Here is a 19,172-nt window from a genome sequence, read left to right on the forward strand (position 1 = left end):
AAGGAAATAAATTCCATTAACTTTTGATTCTCTCAGGAACTTCTTCTACTGGTTACACTACATTCTAATCATGGATGTGGGATAGCATTACATACAAAAGTCAGTCTTTAGACAATAGTTTACACTACCGAACCGGACTTCATTCAACCATGATCAAATATTGCTGGTGTTCGCAATTTCATGTATACAGTCATGTAAACCTGAGATTGTTTTTCCCATAGAGTATCAGCATGTATCAATGAAGTAGTATCGAAGTACTTACACATCTCTTCAATTGATCGTTTAGCGGTCCAGCCGAGCTCTTTTTCAGCAAGTGATGGGTCAGCATACATAGCCACGATATCACCTTCCCTGCGGTCCTTTAAATCAAGAGTTAGTGTGGTCCCAGTAACCCTTTCAAAGGTGTGCACAAGCTGTAACACTGTCACTCCTTTGCCTGTTCCTAAGTTGTAAGCCTGAAACGGGAGATGAGAAACTGTCTTATTAAGGAGCTGCTGACTTGAGTCAAATTTAGGGGTGTCTTAACAATGACTTGCAATTCGTTCCCCCGGGGGGTTTGGTACTTAGATCTTCAACGGTGTACTTTTATTCAAATGACTTAAGTTTGACCAAAACATTGATTAAAGAGGGGAGTTATTTTCTGTAGTTCAAGCAAACAATGTTGCAGGAAAAACTGGCATTCTTGCCAATATTATGCGTAGAGATTCCAGAAAAAACTAGGATAACTCCATGAAATTTGAAAGTTGCATTTAAAGAAATATTTCTCATCATTAATGCTTCTTATGGCTCCTGGAGATTAGTTGTTAGTATTAGACTTAATTTCATTTTAGAATTTCTAAACATGAATTTCTGGCCCTGTTTAATCACCTTAAGGCCCAGGCTGGGCTCCCTCTTGAGTTTGGACAGAGCAGCAACATGTCCTTCAGCTAAATCCATTATGTGGATATAGTCCCTCACACCTTTGGAAGAAAAATTATCAAAATTTCGCTCTTTAAATAAATAATTTATTACTCAGGCATTCTTTTTGTTGGCCACATTAAACAATAAATAAAACAATGAACATTGACCTCTCACACATTTTTTCTCAAAAATTAGATAATGTCAGAGTTATAGGGCAATTTTTAATTATTTCAAATGAAAAGTTAAAATGTAAAATGATAATTCACTCCCTGAAAAACATGGATCTTCACAAATTAAATATTTTAGGCAGCCTGGAATCAAAAAGTCCAATAAATGATTATGGTACAGCATCATGAGCAAGTTACTTGCACACAGATTGCAAATAAGTATATTTACTTTCAATGAGTATTAGTAGGTTGGTTCTTGAGCTAACTAAAGAAACCAAATTAGAAAAAAAATCTTTTTTTCACCTGTCCCATCCTCTGTTTCGTAGTCGGTTCCAAATATGGTGAGGGAAGGCTTTGTACCAATGGCTACCTGTGCCATATATGGCATCAGATTGGCAAAAGGTTTTGTAGGGTCCTCTCCAATAATACCAGATGGATGGGCACCAACAGGGTTGAAATATCTCAGCAAAACAATATTCCACCTCTGAAAATAATTGAAAACATTGATTTAATATAAAACTCACTATACTAAATGTACTCCAATACAATCACAAAAACAAAATACTCAGTTTGCTAAAGTAGAAGTTTTGACAAGGATGAATGGTTTCTAAAATAAAATAGAACTTTGTGGTTTCTGATCCAGAAGACAGTCTAATAGCCAAAACTGCTAATTTATAGGAATTAATTCTGTTCAAGTCACTGGGTTTTATTTCTAACCATTGTAGTTAAACCAATATATCGAACAAAAACATACTTTAAACAAGTGTTCAACCAAATTATAATTAAAATATATTGACTATGTTCTCAATATTTGTTTCCCCTCCTTTGAGTAGCATAAGTAGGGGACAAATTGAAAAATAAAAAAATAGCTAACGGAGTACCTACCTATATATTATTTAGAATATTACTCAGAAATATATTATTTTTAGTGGTAGGAGAGTGGCAGCAAACTGATCGTAGCCCCCCTTGACAAAACTCTTTAGCCCTGACTCCAATTCAGTATAGATGAAATGCAAAGTCCTTCAATATACTAATATTAATAACCATGCCTTACCTTGTCGGCATTGTAAATATCTTTCAGCATTTCTTCGATGAAAAATTTAGTACGCCCATAAACATTGGTGACTCCACCAGTTGGGTGTTCCTCTGTAATAGGCAAGGCATCTCCTGGATCACCATATACTGTGCAGGAGCTTGAGAAAACAAATTCGTGACAGTTATTTTCTGCCATCACCTGAAAATTATTGAAATCAGTTATTAAAATTCATAATAGTTAAGTTAATTCAATAAACTATGAATCGCCAAGGAAATATAATTTCTGCATTAGAATCCCACACCCATCTACAATATGGCAATGCCCAAAAAATGAACTCAGCAGCAACTTTTCGAAGAACTGGACACCTATTACATGGCGCTTAGCCTTTGTGTTCAATTTGGCCTGGTATTTCCACTGATTATTTTTTAATAGTGGTAAATATAATCTTCTGCAAGCTCATCCACAAACAAATTAGCAGATGAGGAAATACGAAATTTATCAACTCATTGGCAAAAAATTTAATCCTTACATTGCTCCTTCCTGTTGAAGAATCCTGCTAGAATATGCAGCTTTCCTCCATATTTTATTAAGTTCAATTCACTATTTAATGTTCTGAAGCACTTCAGCACACAAGAACCAGCTGCCACTGACTGTATGTAGACAGAGCTCTTAAGCAGAGGATAGGGAAAGAGCCCTCCTCACTCTTGAGGCATGGAAGGAACCAACGGCTCTGAGGGAACTCCTCTATGGCCTTATGGCCAGATATTTATTAGGCCTGCACTCAACAAAACTTGCCTTTAATTCCAGTGCTTACTTCTATTAGGGTCATACAGTGGCGGATCTATGGGAGTGGCTATAGTCCCCCCTTGGGTATCCAATTTACGCTAGATAGAATGGTAATTTTTTCCCGATCCCTACTTAGCCCCCCCTTGTCCCTATCCTGGATCCCGGGTCATATTCATATTCCATGAATGTGACTACAATGATCCATGGCTTAAAAATTGCATATTATATTGCATTTGGTATCATCAAATACCAATTTAACCGTAGACCAGAAAAATGAGAAGTAAAATGAAGCAGGAAATTTCAAACGTAAACATGGCTACAGTGCACATAAAATGGAACCAATGGAAGATAAATGATTTACCTACCTCTAGAAGGTTGATTGTCCCCATTATATTGTTCTTATAGTATAAGAAAGGGACTTGCATAGATTCACCGACAGCCTTCATGGCTGCGAAGTGGATGACACAATCAATCTTTTGCTGTAAATAATAAAAACAAATGCAGTGTTAATTTAAAGAGCTTTGGTAGGATGTTCGGATGTTAGTATTAGCTAACATGCTTTATTTCAGATTTCCCTGGCCCAGGATAACCATTTTTTTCTATAACATAAGTAGAAGTAGATACAAATCATTTAAAAAATCAACATATACTGTCTCCAAAATGATTTACAATTATGTTACAAGTTCTCACGTCTGGAGGTTTCGAGAATTTATTTTTATATTATCACATTATTATTAAGAGCTTTACAAAAACGGTATAGCGAGAGTCACTGCAATTGCTGATTTCATTTTTCAATACTCTTTGTCAATTACAAAAATAAAATTAAGAAACATAAAAAAATATAAAATAGCACTGCTTCATGAGTGATAAAATGAATTACATTGAAACTAAAATCTTTGGGTCAAAAAAATATTTACAAGAAATACTGGCGTATCTAACAGCAATATCAAGTAGCAATTGCAATTTTAGAAAGAATGGCAATATTTCATGCAAACATCTTCTCACTTGTGCAACTTCATGCAACAAATAAGTTTCAAGTCACAAAATGTAACCCTTACCTCTGCAAATACTTCTGATAGCTTCTTTTTGTCAAGAAGATCACAATGATGGAATATAACTTTTTTTCCTGTTATCTGCTCAACTCGTTGAATGCTTGGTGCAACGCAGGAATGTCCATCCTTGACGATACCAACTGCATTTGTGAAATTGTCCACCGTGACAACAGTGTACCCAGCTTCAAGAAGAGTCAATATGCAATGACTTCCAATATATCCAGCTCCACCAGTTACAAATATGGTCTTCCATTCCCTATGGGGCTCACTGGTTCCTATGCATGGAGTGATAAAAACAAAATAATCAATATTTCATTTATGTGATTCTATAACCCCCAAAAATAGTTCATAACAGCCTTTCACATCACAGTATCCCATTTGAATAACTAAAAATGCCTCCATATTGTTAGTGAATGAAGATAGTATACTGGGGCAGGCAGTGGCATAACTTGGCAAATGCTTTGGGGGGGGGGGGGGAGGATGAGAAAACCCCCCCCCCAAGGCAACAGGTGTTCCAGGGAAAAATTTTGAAAAATGACATGCATGGAAAGAAAATAATTTTACATCACTTTGGCACTAAAATTTGAACTTGAAGCAGATGCAGTTATTATATGTCAAAACTAGACGATAGTTTTAAATAATATTTTAATTCGTCAGGGGCTTTTGAGGGGGGGAACTATCCTCTCACCTCCCCCCCCCCATAGTTATGGCACTGGGGGCAGGATTAAAACTCACAACCTTTTATTTCAGCAGGCAAGAACTTTTCACATCACCACTAGCAAAGGCTGGCAAAATATCCAGCCCAGAGAGTGAGACTGAGTATCTCAAATCAGGCTCAATATAATGGGCTGATCCCATCATAAATATTTTAAAAATAAAAAACGAATGCCCATACTTATCCATTGGGCAAAATATCTATCTTGATTCATTGTATCTTTCAGACCTGGAAATACAGTGGGGTTCCCGTATGATGTTCTACGTTTTGCTCTGAAATTCTCATATGTTCAATCAATCCTAGCAATCCTACCAATCCCTTTCAAGCCTAGCGCGCAGCCTTCGAGTTTCTGGTGGCTCCAAGCCTAATGGTGATGCCAAGGCCAGCCGTAGCATATGTACGGGGTGTTCAGCGGTAAATTCATTCCCAAAATTTTACGAAGATAGCCTTCACTTTATTCCCTCCAAATAAACAATACCGACAACGCCGAGACCGCTCTCCACACATCCCTCCACCGCAAGGGCGGATCCAGGATTTTTTCTAGGGGGAGAGGGGTCACAAGGGTCTGACAGGCAAACGGTCTTCTCACGTTTAAGATAAAAAAACAACGTACAACAATTACTGAACGAAATATAAAATTAATTGATATGAAAATATCAATAATTTACTTATATTATAACGACAGTTTTCGAGCTCCTTTTCCACTTGGGCGATGTTTTTTTTCGAGCGCTGACTAACGAATGACCGCAATGACCTGTCTTCTTGACTTGAGCTCATGGCTTAAATGAATCCGTAATACACAAATCAAAATGAAAGTATAATGATAACGGGTCCGTATTAAAAACCTCGTCTATTTTTTGAGCGTCTACCCCCGTTCCCTCCCCCTAAACCCGCCTATACTCCGGAAAATGTTCTAGCTAATGATTTAATTACATACGTAGTCCGCGTAAAAAAGTACGCGATAAAACGACGGAGATTCTCGCAAGAATCGGGGAATATTTGATGTAGCGGGGCTCACATGGGATTGATTGGAATGCTGAATATTTTGCCGATCAACAATCCACCAATATATGATAGCAATTCCCACAGAAAAGGTTAGTCATTCAAAGTTCACCCCAACTTGATGGCCTCATTTTTCCCGGTTTTTTGAAGGGTGAAAGTTTAAATACGGCTTTTTTTTCTTATGCGTAAATGAAAGAAGACTTATTCATGTCGCGATCGAAGTTGACGATTGATTTTGGCTCACTGGATGAGCAACTGGGCGTACCTCACGATTAGAATTAACAGCTATAATTCACTTAATCCTCAAAATTAATTAACTCTTTTCTTCTTGATCTAATTCACGATTATGCTGACCGAGAAGATATGAAAAAAAGATACTTGCTATTACCATTTTTTGCACATTTTTATAGCTTTATGCGAACTTGAGATAAGCTTTTCGTTATGATGATTAAGTACTATATTTTATCGCTGGATACACAAATATCATTTCCATTGGGAAAAAAGGAAAAAAATCAGGCAAGAAAGTTGTCCTTTGGCAATAAGTTAATAGAAGTCATTACTTTCCAGTCAGTAGCGGATACTGAAAAAAACTCAAGGGGGGCGCAAAAGATATCTTGAGGCACCTTTACTTTTATCGTAATGAAAATCAATCAAATCACATGCAAAGTTTAAGAAAGTTTTGCTTAATCTGATTATACAAGAATACAAGACAACGATATCCTATGATATAAAAAAGTTACAATTGTGGTTCTGCAATGTTAGATAATATGGGCGGACCCGCGAGGGGGGCGGGGATCGCGCCCCCTGCATCCCCCATATGTATCCGCCACTGTTTCCAGTTGAGAACGTGGTAACACTGACATTGCGTGAAATGCAAACGAAAGTAACAGATAATATCGTAGTTTTTAATCGAGGAGCTAGGATGAAATACTTATGGTAATTGCTGGCGTCGATCCATCTGGTAAAAATACATTCTAGCAATGAAAAAAGTAAACAGGAAATCCTGCACGCCATTGAGCACAACTTAATGCTTCAGGAGGTGAGTATTATTTATCAATGGCTATCCGAGACCCGATTACACCGCTGCTTAGATGGAAACGATATCCCTTCGACGGCGGAAGAAAGAGGTCGGGGTGATAATCCGTCTAGACCGTTTGGAGGTCCCCCACCCGTGTGACACAATATCGTGGAGCATGTAATACATATCAATACTGGTTCACAAGGCAGGCCGCTCAGGGATTATATTCGGAATAAATCACGTAATTCCGGTAAGCTTCTCTCTCCTTGTCAATCCCCAAGGACAATGCTCATATTTCAACAAGGTGTACTTCAACAGAAAGATGTCATAGCAATTTGAACGGCCCCGGCCTCGACAACTTGGAGCAGTTGGACATTCTTCAATTTGCAGACATTTGCGACGAAACGATTTTCCCACATTTCACGTGCTTTGACTGGACTATCTGAAACCCGAGTAGTTGAAAATTCTTCATTCCCAAACTTCCCAGTCGGAGACATTAATCAACGTACAAATATACTCCTGAAATACCTCTATCTATATCCTCTATTCTCAATGCTTTTTCCAACACTTGCCTCACGACCTTCCCACCAAGTATGTACCCACCCCAGTCACCCAAAGATCCCAATTTCTCCCTCCCCTAAGTGTCCCTCATAACCCCGATCACTTCACCCTCCCTACCCACCTACCCAATCCCGTTGGGTACCTGATTTGATGCCGCTAACCAACCCTCTATCCCTTCCACTCCATCCTAAAATACCTCCTGACCAGGGGCGCAGCTAGGAATGAAGGTTGGGGGGGGGGGGGGTTTAGGTGCAACTAATACCAGGGTGTGTGTGGGTATGGTATACCCACCAGGATAAGAGGTTGATGCGAGATTAATAAATTGCGGAATTTTAGAATAAATTGTTGAAAATGGTGAGTTTCACGGCTTTCTGAGGGATATTTTAATAATCCTTACACTATTCTATTAGTAATATCAATCAAATTAAGTGAAAAGGATTAAACTTGAAAATTTCTCTGAGCCCTGGGGGGGTTTTATCCCCCAACCCCCCCCTCCCCCCCTTCGCTGCGCCATTGCTCTTGACTCTTATGACTCTAACAGATATGGAAAATACATCTATAGTAAGTACCTGATGAAGATATTTTGTATCGAAACCGGTCGCATCAATAAATAGTTGTGGAACCTCGCATGCCTTTCTTTTCTGTACTATCATGTATCGCCTGAGGCTATTGAACTGAGCAATTTAAGTTTTCAACCAAAAAGGAACGATTAGATCCTTAGAGATGGAAACATTATTCCTGAATTCCGAAAATCGGCGAGTACGGAGACCCAACAAATACCTCCACACCCATTACTTCACTACCAATAAATCCCTTACGGCTGTAGATATTCAAAGCATGGTAACACGAGAATAAGTATCAAGGGGCTGAGTGCGAATCTGGGACGGATAAAGGAGTATGATGGATTGCTAAAGACCGTAACAGATTAATGACGTAACATATTTCAAACACGCTCCGTTAACGGCAAAAAAATTCATATCAATTTCTATAGGAAAAGAAATTCCTTGGACCGATTATCGATTCCTTAAAAACTAGACAACTCACGGAGTAGGTTCTTCAGTTATTAATGTATGAAACAAGGAACTAAATATACTTGTCAACAGTAGTGTAAGCTAATGATTTAAAGACACTCTACGTAAATAAAATTTGGAAGTGACGTTTCTGTAAACATTAAATGATATTCTTATCGCCATTACTATAATGAAGTCCGTCGCATTAAAAAAAACCGGCCAATGTGTCGACGTTGACCAAGCCATAACGAGTTCATTATTATCGCCCTTATGAAGGTTATCATGAAAGCCATAAATAGTAAAAGATATACAGATACGTCCATGATGGTAATATGCAACAAAAAATTTGGAATTACAGAGCAGACTTCAACATAATCGCTGAATATATCACTTGCGAGCACCAGATAAATATGACTACGTAGGTTTCCGCGGTGTTCAGGTTCCAATTTCTCCATGTTTCCGGTGCAGCCGCGTAGGTTTGTTGGTGATGACAACAGTTGGCAGTGCCAGCGAAACTGTTGTCATCACCAACAAACCTACACGGTTGCACCGGAAACATGGAGAAATTAGAACCAGATAAATATAACAACCTGCCCAACAAACAAGCAAGCGATGAGGATTATCATATAAAATATTCCTATATTAGACCGGGAGAATATCGCGAGTGATAACATACATTTAAACGGCACTCGTTACTACCTGATTGCTGTTTCCGCAATTATTTTTGCTCTCGATAAATAAAACATTCCTTAGGCGTTCGCCAATATTCCGCATTATCAGTTGCGAGTAATAAATTTCCAATACTGAAGGAGACTTCAACGACCGACGCGACATTCCTTTGCGTGCGCACGGTGTGCTAGTATATTGACACTCGTTTCCAGACACGCAGACACGCTTTATGAGTCACATTGAGCAATTTTAATATTTGCCGCAAATGAGCATAGAATAGTCCTCCCCTTATCCGCTCATAATAACGACCAGTTTGTTGATCTGGCGTCGCTAAAAATAATCTTTAAGTAACGTCATCACCAAACACACAATTCCACTTATCTTAAGTTTGCTCAAAATAACCTTTAATTTTTCACGATTTAATTTATGAATTTTTTATTAACATTTTAATAATTTTAATTTTATTCAAAATTTCAATTTATGCAGTCATGATTTAAATTTTATCAGAAATTCGAAAACTCATTAACGTATACATTTCAATAATAATATAACCACCTAAAACTAACGCTCGACTTCTTCAACATAGAAAAAGGAAATTAAACCTCAAACAGCCTCGAGGGAAAATTTTTCGACCTGAATTTTTGAACGAACGCTTCAGTTAATTATTTTCGTCCTTCAATGAAAAAATTAATATGTATTTCACTCAAACTACAGAAACAATCATTTATTTAACCAAACATACGATACGACCGCGCTAATGACCATAGATGTCGACCTCTATCTTAATTAAGCAGCCTATTTTCTTAACAAAATCTCATGATTTATCCTATTACGATACGAACAAGAGACGTGAATTGTGATCGATGAAAAAGCATTCAAATCTTCGAACAGGCAAACTTGTTTATTTTCAAATGAAAATGAATGAAGTATTGCCAAAAAATGAAAGAATAACCCAATTTGCATTTTTTTCTTTAAAGCTATCAATGCCTAAACTTGCTAAGAGAGAACTGAATTTTTCTCAGTTCTTTTTACACGCACAAATGTAATTTTCGTGAAAGACGATTCAGAATTGGCAAGAAATCTTTTTATAAAATGCTCTACCATATGCTATCTTTGCAGAATTACGCATCTACCTTAAATTTTTATTCCTATCCACAGATTGTTCGCACGTACCCCATTCTCCTACCCGCAAGTACTTTCGTATCGATTATCATAAATTGACCAAATGGCGAAGTCAGGAGTAGAGATGCATTTGAGATGTGGTGCAGCAGAAGAATGATGAATAAAAAATGGATCGACCGAGTAAGTAGGTAATGAGGAAGTGCTAAGAAGAGTGGGAGAAAAGAGAAGCCTCCTAAAAGCCTTAAGCAGAAGACGGGACAACTTAGTTAGCCACATTCTGAGACAAGATGGCATGATGAAAACAATTGTAGGACAGGTGGAAGGAAAGAAGGGCTAGAGACGACTCCAAATGGGTGACATAGGGCAGGTTCAGTGGCGTAGCTAGTAGGGATGTCCGGGGGTCTGGACCCTCCCCACCGAAATATAAAAACACAATTATTTTCCTTCATAAAGGTCTGGTTACACGGTACATTAACACGTACAAGTTAATGTACGTTTGCGTGAATGATTTTGGTGGATCGGAACGGAACATGTACGAATGCATGAACCAAATTAGAACAGGTTCTAATTTCTGTGCATGCATTCGCACAAGTTGGGTGGTTACACGGTGCATTTTGGCGTTCATTCTCGCGTTCATACATTTAGACATTAACCCGTACGTGCTAATATACCGTGTAACCAGGTCTTAATAGAGAACAAAATATCGAACATCCGTGAATTTATAAAAGACTTATTTGACAATGAAGTTTTCTCGAAAAGTGTAAAAATTAGTTTAAAACCCTCTGCTTAGAACCCTGTTTTTCAAAACATTTCCCCTGGTTTTGGACACCCCCTTCCCCAAACGACATTCCTGGCTACCCCACAGGGCAAGTTAGAGGTGATATAAAAGAGAATAAATACGTCGCTGTGAAAAGGCTAAAGGATTGGAGAGCAGAAAAGAGTGCTGCGTCTAACCAACCTTGGGACTGTTGACGTATGATGATGACCGAATAGTGGACCTTTAGAAATTCCGTGAGTGTACGCGCGTGCGCTCAATTTGTTATTTTGCGGAACACCACGGTTTCTCCGAAGGCCAATATCTTCAAAGTCGAACGCCGTCAAATGCAGTGACATCATTTAATCTCCCAGGGAGATATCTTCGGCGGGATACCGACGGTGAATAAACAAACGACGAATATCGTACCGAGTGATTCTCTTAGCCTTGAGCCTATTCAGAGGGGGCCACTTGAAGCCACGAATTTACCCAAAGGCGTGTGGGCCTTTACGCCCTGAGGGCGAAGTTACACGAATTCGTGACGTTATGACAGGTACTACCAGTGCTGTAGCTGGGCCGGTACGGCGTACCCCCTAAAATCCAAACTCGTTATAAGCATACCGGTTAAAATACCTTTTAAAATCTGTAAAAACAATAGGCCAACTGTAAATTGTCCAATGGATTTCTGAAAGAAAAATCGGAAATGATTATTTTCTTTCTCAGTTACTTCGTGGCACAACTTGGAACTAATATAAGAGTTGGAGTTGGATATTTCAGTCGCGGCCGGATGTATAATACATGTTCAGCTGTTGGCAAATTTTTGTGAGAATCGCCTAAATTTTTTCCCAACTATAGCACTGAGTACTACCACTTACAAAAACAACAGCATATACTTACTGAATCCACGGAGGACACATTCTAATGGTCTAAGGCCATTAATGATAACCATCACAGAGTTGCTCTAATATAAAGTCCCCTAATTTAAGTTAAGTAAAAGTACAGGACATAATCGTGAAGCATTAACCGTTTACGGTCCAATTTTCTCATTTGGGAACAGGATTATAAAAATTCATGAAAATTATACTTCGTATCTGCGATTAATTTTATAGCCTTCATTAGTAAATAAAGTATGGAAGTATTTTTTAAAGTGAATCACATGACTTGTGTATACATTGGTCGTTAATGATACCTTTTCAAAATTGGTAATTTCTATCACCTCTGTAGTGAGTATGCGGTTTATTCGATATTTTTCCCTACACTCTCCCTTTCCAGTTACAAATGCTTATTTATTCAAAAGATCAATATATATTATGTTGTTAAACTCACTTTTTTGGTCAAGTGTACATTTATTTTTCAAGAAATAGCAAAATTTTGTGTCGTGTTCCCGTTTGGGAACAAGCTTGAAAACGCATTTCAAATTTTTTTTCGGGTTTTCTTTCATAATATCTCTTAATTAGTTGTAAAATATATATGATATGCACCAAAATAATAAAAAGTCAGTTGGTTGGTTAGTTCGGTCTTTAAAGGTTTAAAGTGGTATTACCAAAGTTATATTTTTCTGCGTTCGCCGGACACAGAGTGCTCGGTCTGACTAAGGCAAAATGCCTGGAGTGGAATCACTCCGTGCAACACATCTTCATGGTGGCTTTCACGGTCCTTCGTGCATGTAGATAAAGGGAAATCTACGATGACAAATGGTGGGAAATAACTTTGGCAATTTCACCTTGTCCCTTTAAGGTCCAAGGGACATATATGTCCCAAATTTTTTTTAATTCTCTCAAAATGTATGACTGTAAGAATTGGTTCTATTGAAGAATAGGCCATTGGCTTCTATTTTTAAACTATTTTAGCGACATCCTTTAAATATCGTCGTTTCCACATTGTTAAGATCTTTCACTTGAAATGCTGTTTACAAAGTGGAAATTTGATCGTTTATAAAATATAAATCAATGGGAAGGTCGATTATAACAGGACTTTCGGTTCATCCTTCATGTGTACCTAGCCTGTGGAGTAAGAACGAAAAACTCCGCATTTTCGCTTTAATTTTCACAAAATTAGCGCTTTTATGTCATGTGACACATGTCCCTATGAGCCCATAAGGGAGCGAGAAATGGTGTTATTTCACGTCCCAGACTATGTCAGGAACCAGTGGCGTAACTAGGAATATGCTTTGGGGGGAGTAAAGGGGGGTCCTAGGGGGCGACCCCCCCCCCCACCGAGCAACGGGAGGTGCGGGAAATTTTTTGGAAAAATTACATTCCTGGAAATGCACTTTGCATCATTTTGGCACTTATAATTTAACTCTGAACAGATGCAGTTATTATATTTCAAAACTAGACAAGAGTTTTAAATATTTTTTTTGATTCGCTGAGGCTTTCGGGGGGAGGGGAGTCTATCTCCCTCGCCCCCCCCCCCCCCCATAGTTACGCCACTGTCAGAAACTATTAGAGATATCGCTTTAATATAAATCTTTTTGGAATCCACGCATTGATATTAGCCTGAAAACGTATTTTGTTATGATATCTAATGGCTGCAATCTTTATGGACCTTATAGGTTTAATGAATGGGTATTCACGCTTATGTCCATTCCATTTACTTCAATTATATGAGGATACTTGAACTAGGGCAACTGTTTGAGGATTAGCATAAGCGACCGAAGAATAGTGGTCTAAGCGGAATGAGTAATTATTTGCCTCACGGAAGGGAGAAAAATAGATTAATAATAACAATTTCGTCTTCGCTAATCGACCGAATTTAGGACAATAATGTTCTCTCTTACAACTGAGTTTATGGATACGCACATGTATTTAAGCCCTGTATGCGGGAACAACCCACCGTCGAGGGATTCGAACCCGCGACTGGGTAGGCTAGCGAGAACTTACCCCACAGCCACCGAGGGTGCATAATGCAGCTTGTTAGATAAGATTACGTTACACTCCAAAAATCTATTCTACATCTATTACTACTCCTCATTTATGTACTCTTCAATTTCCAACAGAGAAAACAAAAGAACGATCAAATCAGGATTTACACCTCACAGTACGGAAATAAAGTATGTTTTATCCTGAAATAACGGCAACCACCATTTCATACCTGAACGTTTGGTCATTTTTTTTCTAAGATATTTTCTGAGTCCGTTGAACTAATAACATTCAACACCAAACGCTGATAAACCGTAAACTGACAACATTCGAGCAAGTAGAAGACTCGAGCTGGTGCGATATGATTACTTTCTGTTAAGGATTGATTAACAGACAGTTTTACTTATAGCCTCTGTGAATGCAACCAAATCGGAATCTAATTGGTCTTCGCCAAATAAAGTTATTTATACACTGGAACGCAAGAAAACGGGAGCAGCTGAATTGGACAATCTTTTCATTCCTGATAGAATTCAAGAAAAAGTTGTTTGTTAGTCAAAACCCGAGAGCTTCAATATTACATGTTCCTTCACATTTCACCACTCATTTCCAGGTTTTAGTTCGTAGTTCCAAATATTTTCGTAATAGTTTTTTGTGTCTTCACAATTTAGAAACATTAGTTCAAATTCTCCCGCCCAACCTTAGAAACTATATTAGACAAGATTATTATTCCGCCCTCGCCCATCTATCTAACAACCTAAGTACTGTCCATTGCAAATCCGTCCGGGAAAAAAAACTAAATTGCATCTGAAAAAACATTCATTGGTACATTTTGTTGAAAAATTGATAATTAGCAGGGAGACACGGACGACAAATTCGGTAGAAAGGAAAATTTGGATGATTCAACCATAATATATTACATGACAATGTTAAAGATATTTTTTTAATTCTACCTTCATCATTTTTGGTCGATCGTTCAACCAGCGAAGATAGAGTGGATCATACGCGAAAAATAAAAAAGTAAACAGAGGTGCTTAAGAAAATTGATGGTTTAAGGTGACCTTGAGTTCCGTAAGTCGACTCTTTTTTTCTGTATAACCTGACGATTACGCCCTCACGTCGAATCCGTGATCGTAGAGAAGTACATTTTTACACAGAAAACACGGAGTTGCAAGTTATTCAAGGCGATAAATAGAGGTGAATAATATGTTGAAAGAATAAATTAGGAAAATATGAACGCCAAATAACCAAACGGCATGACAAATTCAATTGTTGTATCGTATTGATGGGAAAAGTTAACATCAATTTGCAAGACAAGAAACGAGCATTTAAGATCATCGAAGATCAAAACGAAAAGTAGATAGGCAGAGGTACTTTCACAGTAATGCCTCAATACAACTACCAGCGAAAACGGTAGAAAAGAATAACCAGTGGCGGCTTGCCCATAAGGACTCTCGGACGCCGCCCCTCCCAAATATTTGAAAAAGTAAAAAAAAATAAATATCCATGAATTTATAATTATATATCTAATTAATCAAAGTGTTTTTTCAGTCACATACATCGAAAGTGTTGGAAAAACACGAAAAGAAAAAGCGCGAGAAGTTCGTATTTGTAGCCGTGGGGCGCTGGCCAGAACGTCCCAATCCATCCCCATGCAGTTATATGGAGAGTGGTAGTGGTGGGGGCCGCTGGTGCTATGACGCGTCTAACGTTGTGTCTTATGGAACTCTTGGGACGTCGTCCGAAAATGCGCAGAGCGACGTGTGAGTTGACATCGCTGCGCAGGCCGGCGGGCGTACAATCTGGCGTCTACTTGGTGCTGCCACAGAAAAGGGACGTACGGAATCAGAATGGTCACTGTACTGGGTGTAGTTATACGATTTTAATTTTTAATTACTGGTAGGTATTGCTACAGAAAATAAATTATCCCATTATACTTGCGTTTTTTTGGTGTTCGGATTCCGGAACACATAAAATCAACCAGTTAAAGGCCGTATTGATGTAGGAAAACTATTCCCGAGTATTTGCCACAGTTCTATTATGATTACGAATTTCAAGAACCTTGGGGAAACTAATATTATAATGTTTAGGCCTGAACAATGTATTCATATCTTCCCGATGTTTAGAAATGCGGTACCTATTTTTCAGATAAATTTATCAAAAGACCTGCAGTATTAGGAAAATCAGTTAACATTCCCCACTGATTTATAATTTAAGAAATGGGTGCGTGCGTGATAGGGAAGGATTAAACATGATTTAACCCGTAAAACGTGATTTTAAATGGAGTTATTCAATGAATGTCAAGAAGTTCCGCGTACAATGCACCTTTTGTGTGTAGGGTCATCATTTTTCTAGCCATCCTTGTTCTATTAGTTCATGTTCACCTAATTCCTCAGCGGCAGAGAGGTAGCTGTCTGACGGAAAATGTCCCCTTGGGTCTGATTTAAGTGGCTTCGAAGAGTTCATATCAGTGCGGATATCCTTACAGCTCCTATCTGTGGTTCAGAGTCGTCTTCTTTTACGATCTAGAATTTATATTCTATTATATCATGGCAATGATTTCGAAGACATGGTTATTCCAAGTGCGAACCGTTGGCGTTTCGCGTGTTTACCACATATGAATCAGACTCAAGGAGATGGTCCGTGACGTCTGCTTGAATTCCTTTGCTGACCTTAACCCATTAATGCCCAATGGGTCGTTAGCGACCCACTTCGAAAAAAAATTATAACTCATAAAATATTATTGGATTTAGTGTTAAAATATTTTTATTAGTTTGTTATAACATTAAGCTTATATAATTCAACGAATATACAATTGTATGCGCATACCATCATTTACACTATTTTTTTAAAAAACGTCATTGTGACGCAATCGTGCATCCCCTTGAACAATTAATTTTTAAATATTGTTATCCATGAAATATTTTTCCCAGATGGTCATTATTTTCTAGTATAAGTTCAAATAAAGTAATTGATAAGCTTTTTTCATATAAGTGGAGTGGGAACGAAAATATTTGGGTTTAATCTTGCATGGGTCGCTAACGACCCATTGGGCACAACACCGAAGACCATGTTCCCCGAGCCAGGCTGTATTTCACATGCAGACGTTACGGTTTAAATGCCCAATGAAGAACTTTCGTAGTGTATTTGGTCATTGTATCATATTATAGGCTTGTGGTAAAGGTATTTCAATTTTCTTTCCACGAATCACTTACATTGTGCCTGATTGAAAATAGCACCCACCCAATCCATACATCTGCGATGAAGCCGACGTATGTACTGGCCTTTGGCGCGTCGTCCATCGACGCCACGGCCACTCAGGAAATCTAGCGGGTACCAATAACCATTTCCCGGGCTCGCGACAGGCGCGGAGGGGTGTATGCTCCCGATGTCTGGCCCCCGTCTGGATTGACACACGAAAAAGGCGCCCGGGTGAGCGCCGGGTGGCCGAGACGTTGGTGGACGAGGCGCCATGGGTATACATACCTCGCTGTGTCTGAGGAACATAATGTGGAGGGCATTTCTTACGCGGTAAGCAAACCATTCGGAAGAGTAGACGGCTGCTAGAAGCATGGATGGCAAGGGAATGACTTACCGGAAAACCTTGTGAGTACTCAAAGGATAATAATTAGTTGAAATTAGTAATACTCTCCTTGCATTTAAAATTGAAAATAGTATATCATATACATTTTAATTCACAATTCATCTCTATTTTGAGTATTTATATTACCACCACAGCATTACCTATTATTTCATATTTCCATCTACAGATTACAAGGCATGACTGTTGCGGAAATATTCGAAGCGCTGGAGACGACTGATCCAAACGAAATCCCGCAGACAGGGGCTGACATTTATATTGAGGCTCCTGTTGATGGAGTTGAATCAGAGGGTGACTCTGGTGACGAGGAATGCTGTGACCCCGATCGACTATCTCGTCGCCAACTTCAGGCCAAGGCAGATCTTATCATTTCCCTACCTCAGGACAACGAGGGAGATGAAGGTGATATTACATCACTCCATTACATCCAGATACCCACCCCAAGTACAAGTTTAACAAATACTGCAAGTACATCAAAACATTCAAGACAGTGTAAGACTAGAAGTAAAGGCCACCATACTGCACGTGGCAGAGTTGAAATTGCTCGCACCAACTGGGAACACGGAGATATATCCCCTGTCTCTGATGTATCCGTAGAGATGAATCATAAAAACTCTGCCCAATTTACGGATGATTCATACCCTATTCATTTTTGGGAAGCAATTATTAGCGAGGAACTAATAACTGAGATCGTGAAATTAACGGTTGAAAACACTGTTTCAAAGAATTTTCCAAATTTTCAACTAACAGTTGAAGAAATGTACTGTTTCATTGGTGTTCTATATTTGACTGGTTATGTCCCGCTTCCCCGCCGACGCATGTATTGGGAGAGTGCAGATGATGTGCGGAATTTATTAGTTGTGAATTCAATGAGGAGAAACCGATTCGAGGAGATTTTAAGATTTCTACATGTATGCAAAAATGACGCTATAATTCCTGGCGACAAAATGGCTAAAGTGAGACCTTTCCTAAACAAGTTGAATAAATCATTCATTGAAAACGCTCCAGATGAGAGGCATGTATCAGTTGACGAGTCCATGATTCCTTATTTCGGAAGGCATGGGTGCAAACAATATATTAGGGGAAAACCAATACGTTTTGGTTTTAAAGCTTGGGTAGCTGCCGAACGTCAGGGATACTGCCTTGACGTAGATTTATACCAGGGAAAACAGGCAGGGGAAATGCGACCACCTAATGTAGGGCTTGGGGAGTCCGTTGTCCTAAAGAAAGCAGATGTTGTCAAGGAAAATTTTCCTGAGGTGAATTTCTTTTTCTATTTTGACAATTTTTTTACCAGTGCAAAGCTTTTGTCGGCATTAGCATCACGCGGCATATTGGGAACCGGTACTGTCCGATCAAATAGAATGGATCGCTGCCCCTTGCCTAGTAAAAAAGATATGGAAAAATGTGAGAGGGGAAAATTTGAGGCACGAATTAACAAAGTGGAAAATATTGTTGCAGTTGCATGGAAGGATAATAATCTCGTGAATGTTATGTCTAATGCTCACGGTATTCACCCAATCCATCAAGTTACTAGATATTCGGTGTCAAAAAAAGGGAAAATTAGTGTACCACAACCACATTTAATTGATCAATATAACCAAAACATGGGGGGTGTGGACCTACCAGATAGGTTTATAGCTGAATATAGAATTGCAATAAGAGGGAAGAAATGGTATATCCCTATTGTATTTTGGTTGTTGGATGTGGCCATGATCAATGCATGGATTCTAAGTAAAAGCCATGGCAGAGTTTTCGATGGCTTATCATTTAGGAGGCAAGTAGTCCAGAGCATTCTTCAAAAGTATGGTACTGAGCCTAAACTTCCTGGTCCAACAAGTTCTGCGGAGAAAGTAGGGAAGCCAGCCCGGTTACATCACGGTGGTCATTTGATTATTACTGGGCAACCAAGGCGCCGATG

At 38.7% G+C, this 19,172-nt stretch overlaps 1 protein-coding gene across 1 annotated transcript in view; it reads right to left on the minus strand.

Annotated features, from left to right (window-relative positions):
• The window catches only part of LOC124157920 (UDP-glucose 4-epimerase-like), a 46,217-nt gene that overhangs the window by 642 nt on the left and 26,403 nt on the right, over positions 1-19,172 (minus strand). The window contains exons 2-7 of the mRNA XM_046533006.1: positions 3,948-4,216; positions 3,255-3,368; positions 2,122-2,301; positions 1,371-1,551; positions 868-959; positions 263-455 (exon numbers count right to left, since the gene is read on the minus strand). Of these exons, the coding sequence (XP_046388962.1) occupies positions 263-455; positions 868-959; positions 1,371-1,551; positions 2,122-2,301; positions 3,255-3,368; positions 3,948-4,216 (1,029 nt within the window). The remainder of the gene's footprint in view (positions 1-262; positions 456-867; positions 960-1,370; positions 1,552-2,121; positions 2,302-3,254; positions 3,369-3,947; positions 4,217-19,172) is intronic.

This window comes from Ischnura elegans, chromosome 4 (genome assembly GCF_921293095.1).
Source record: "Ischnura elegans chromosome 4, ioIscEleg1.1, whole genome shotgun sequence".
Classification (NCBI taxonomy): Eukaryota; Metazoa; Arthropoda; class Insecta; order Odonata; family Coenagrionidae; genus Ischnura; species Ischnura elegans.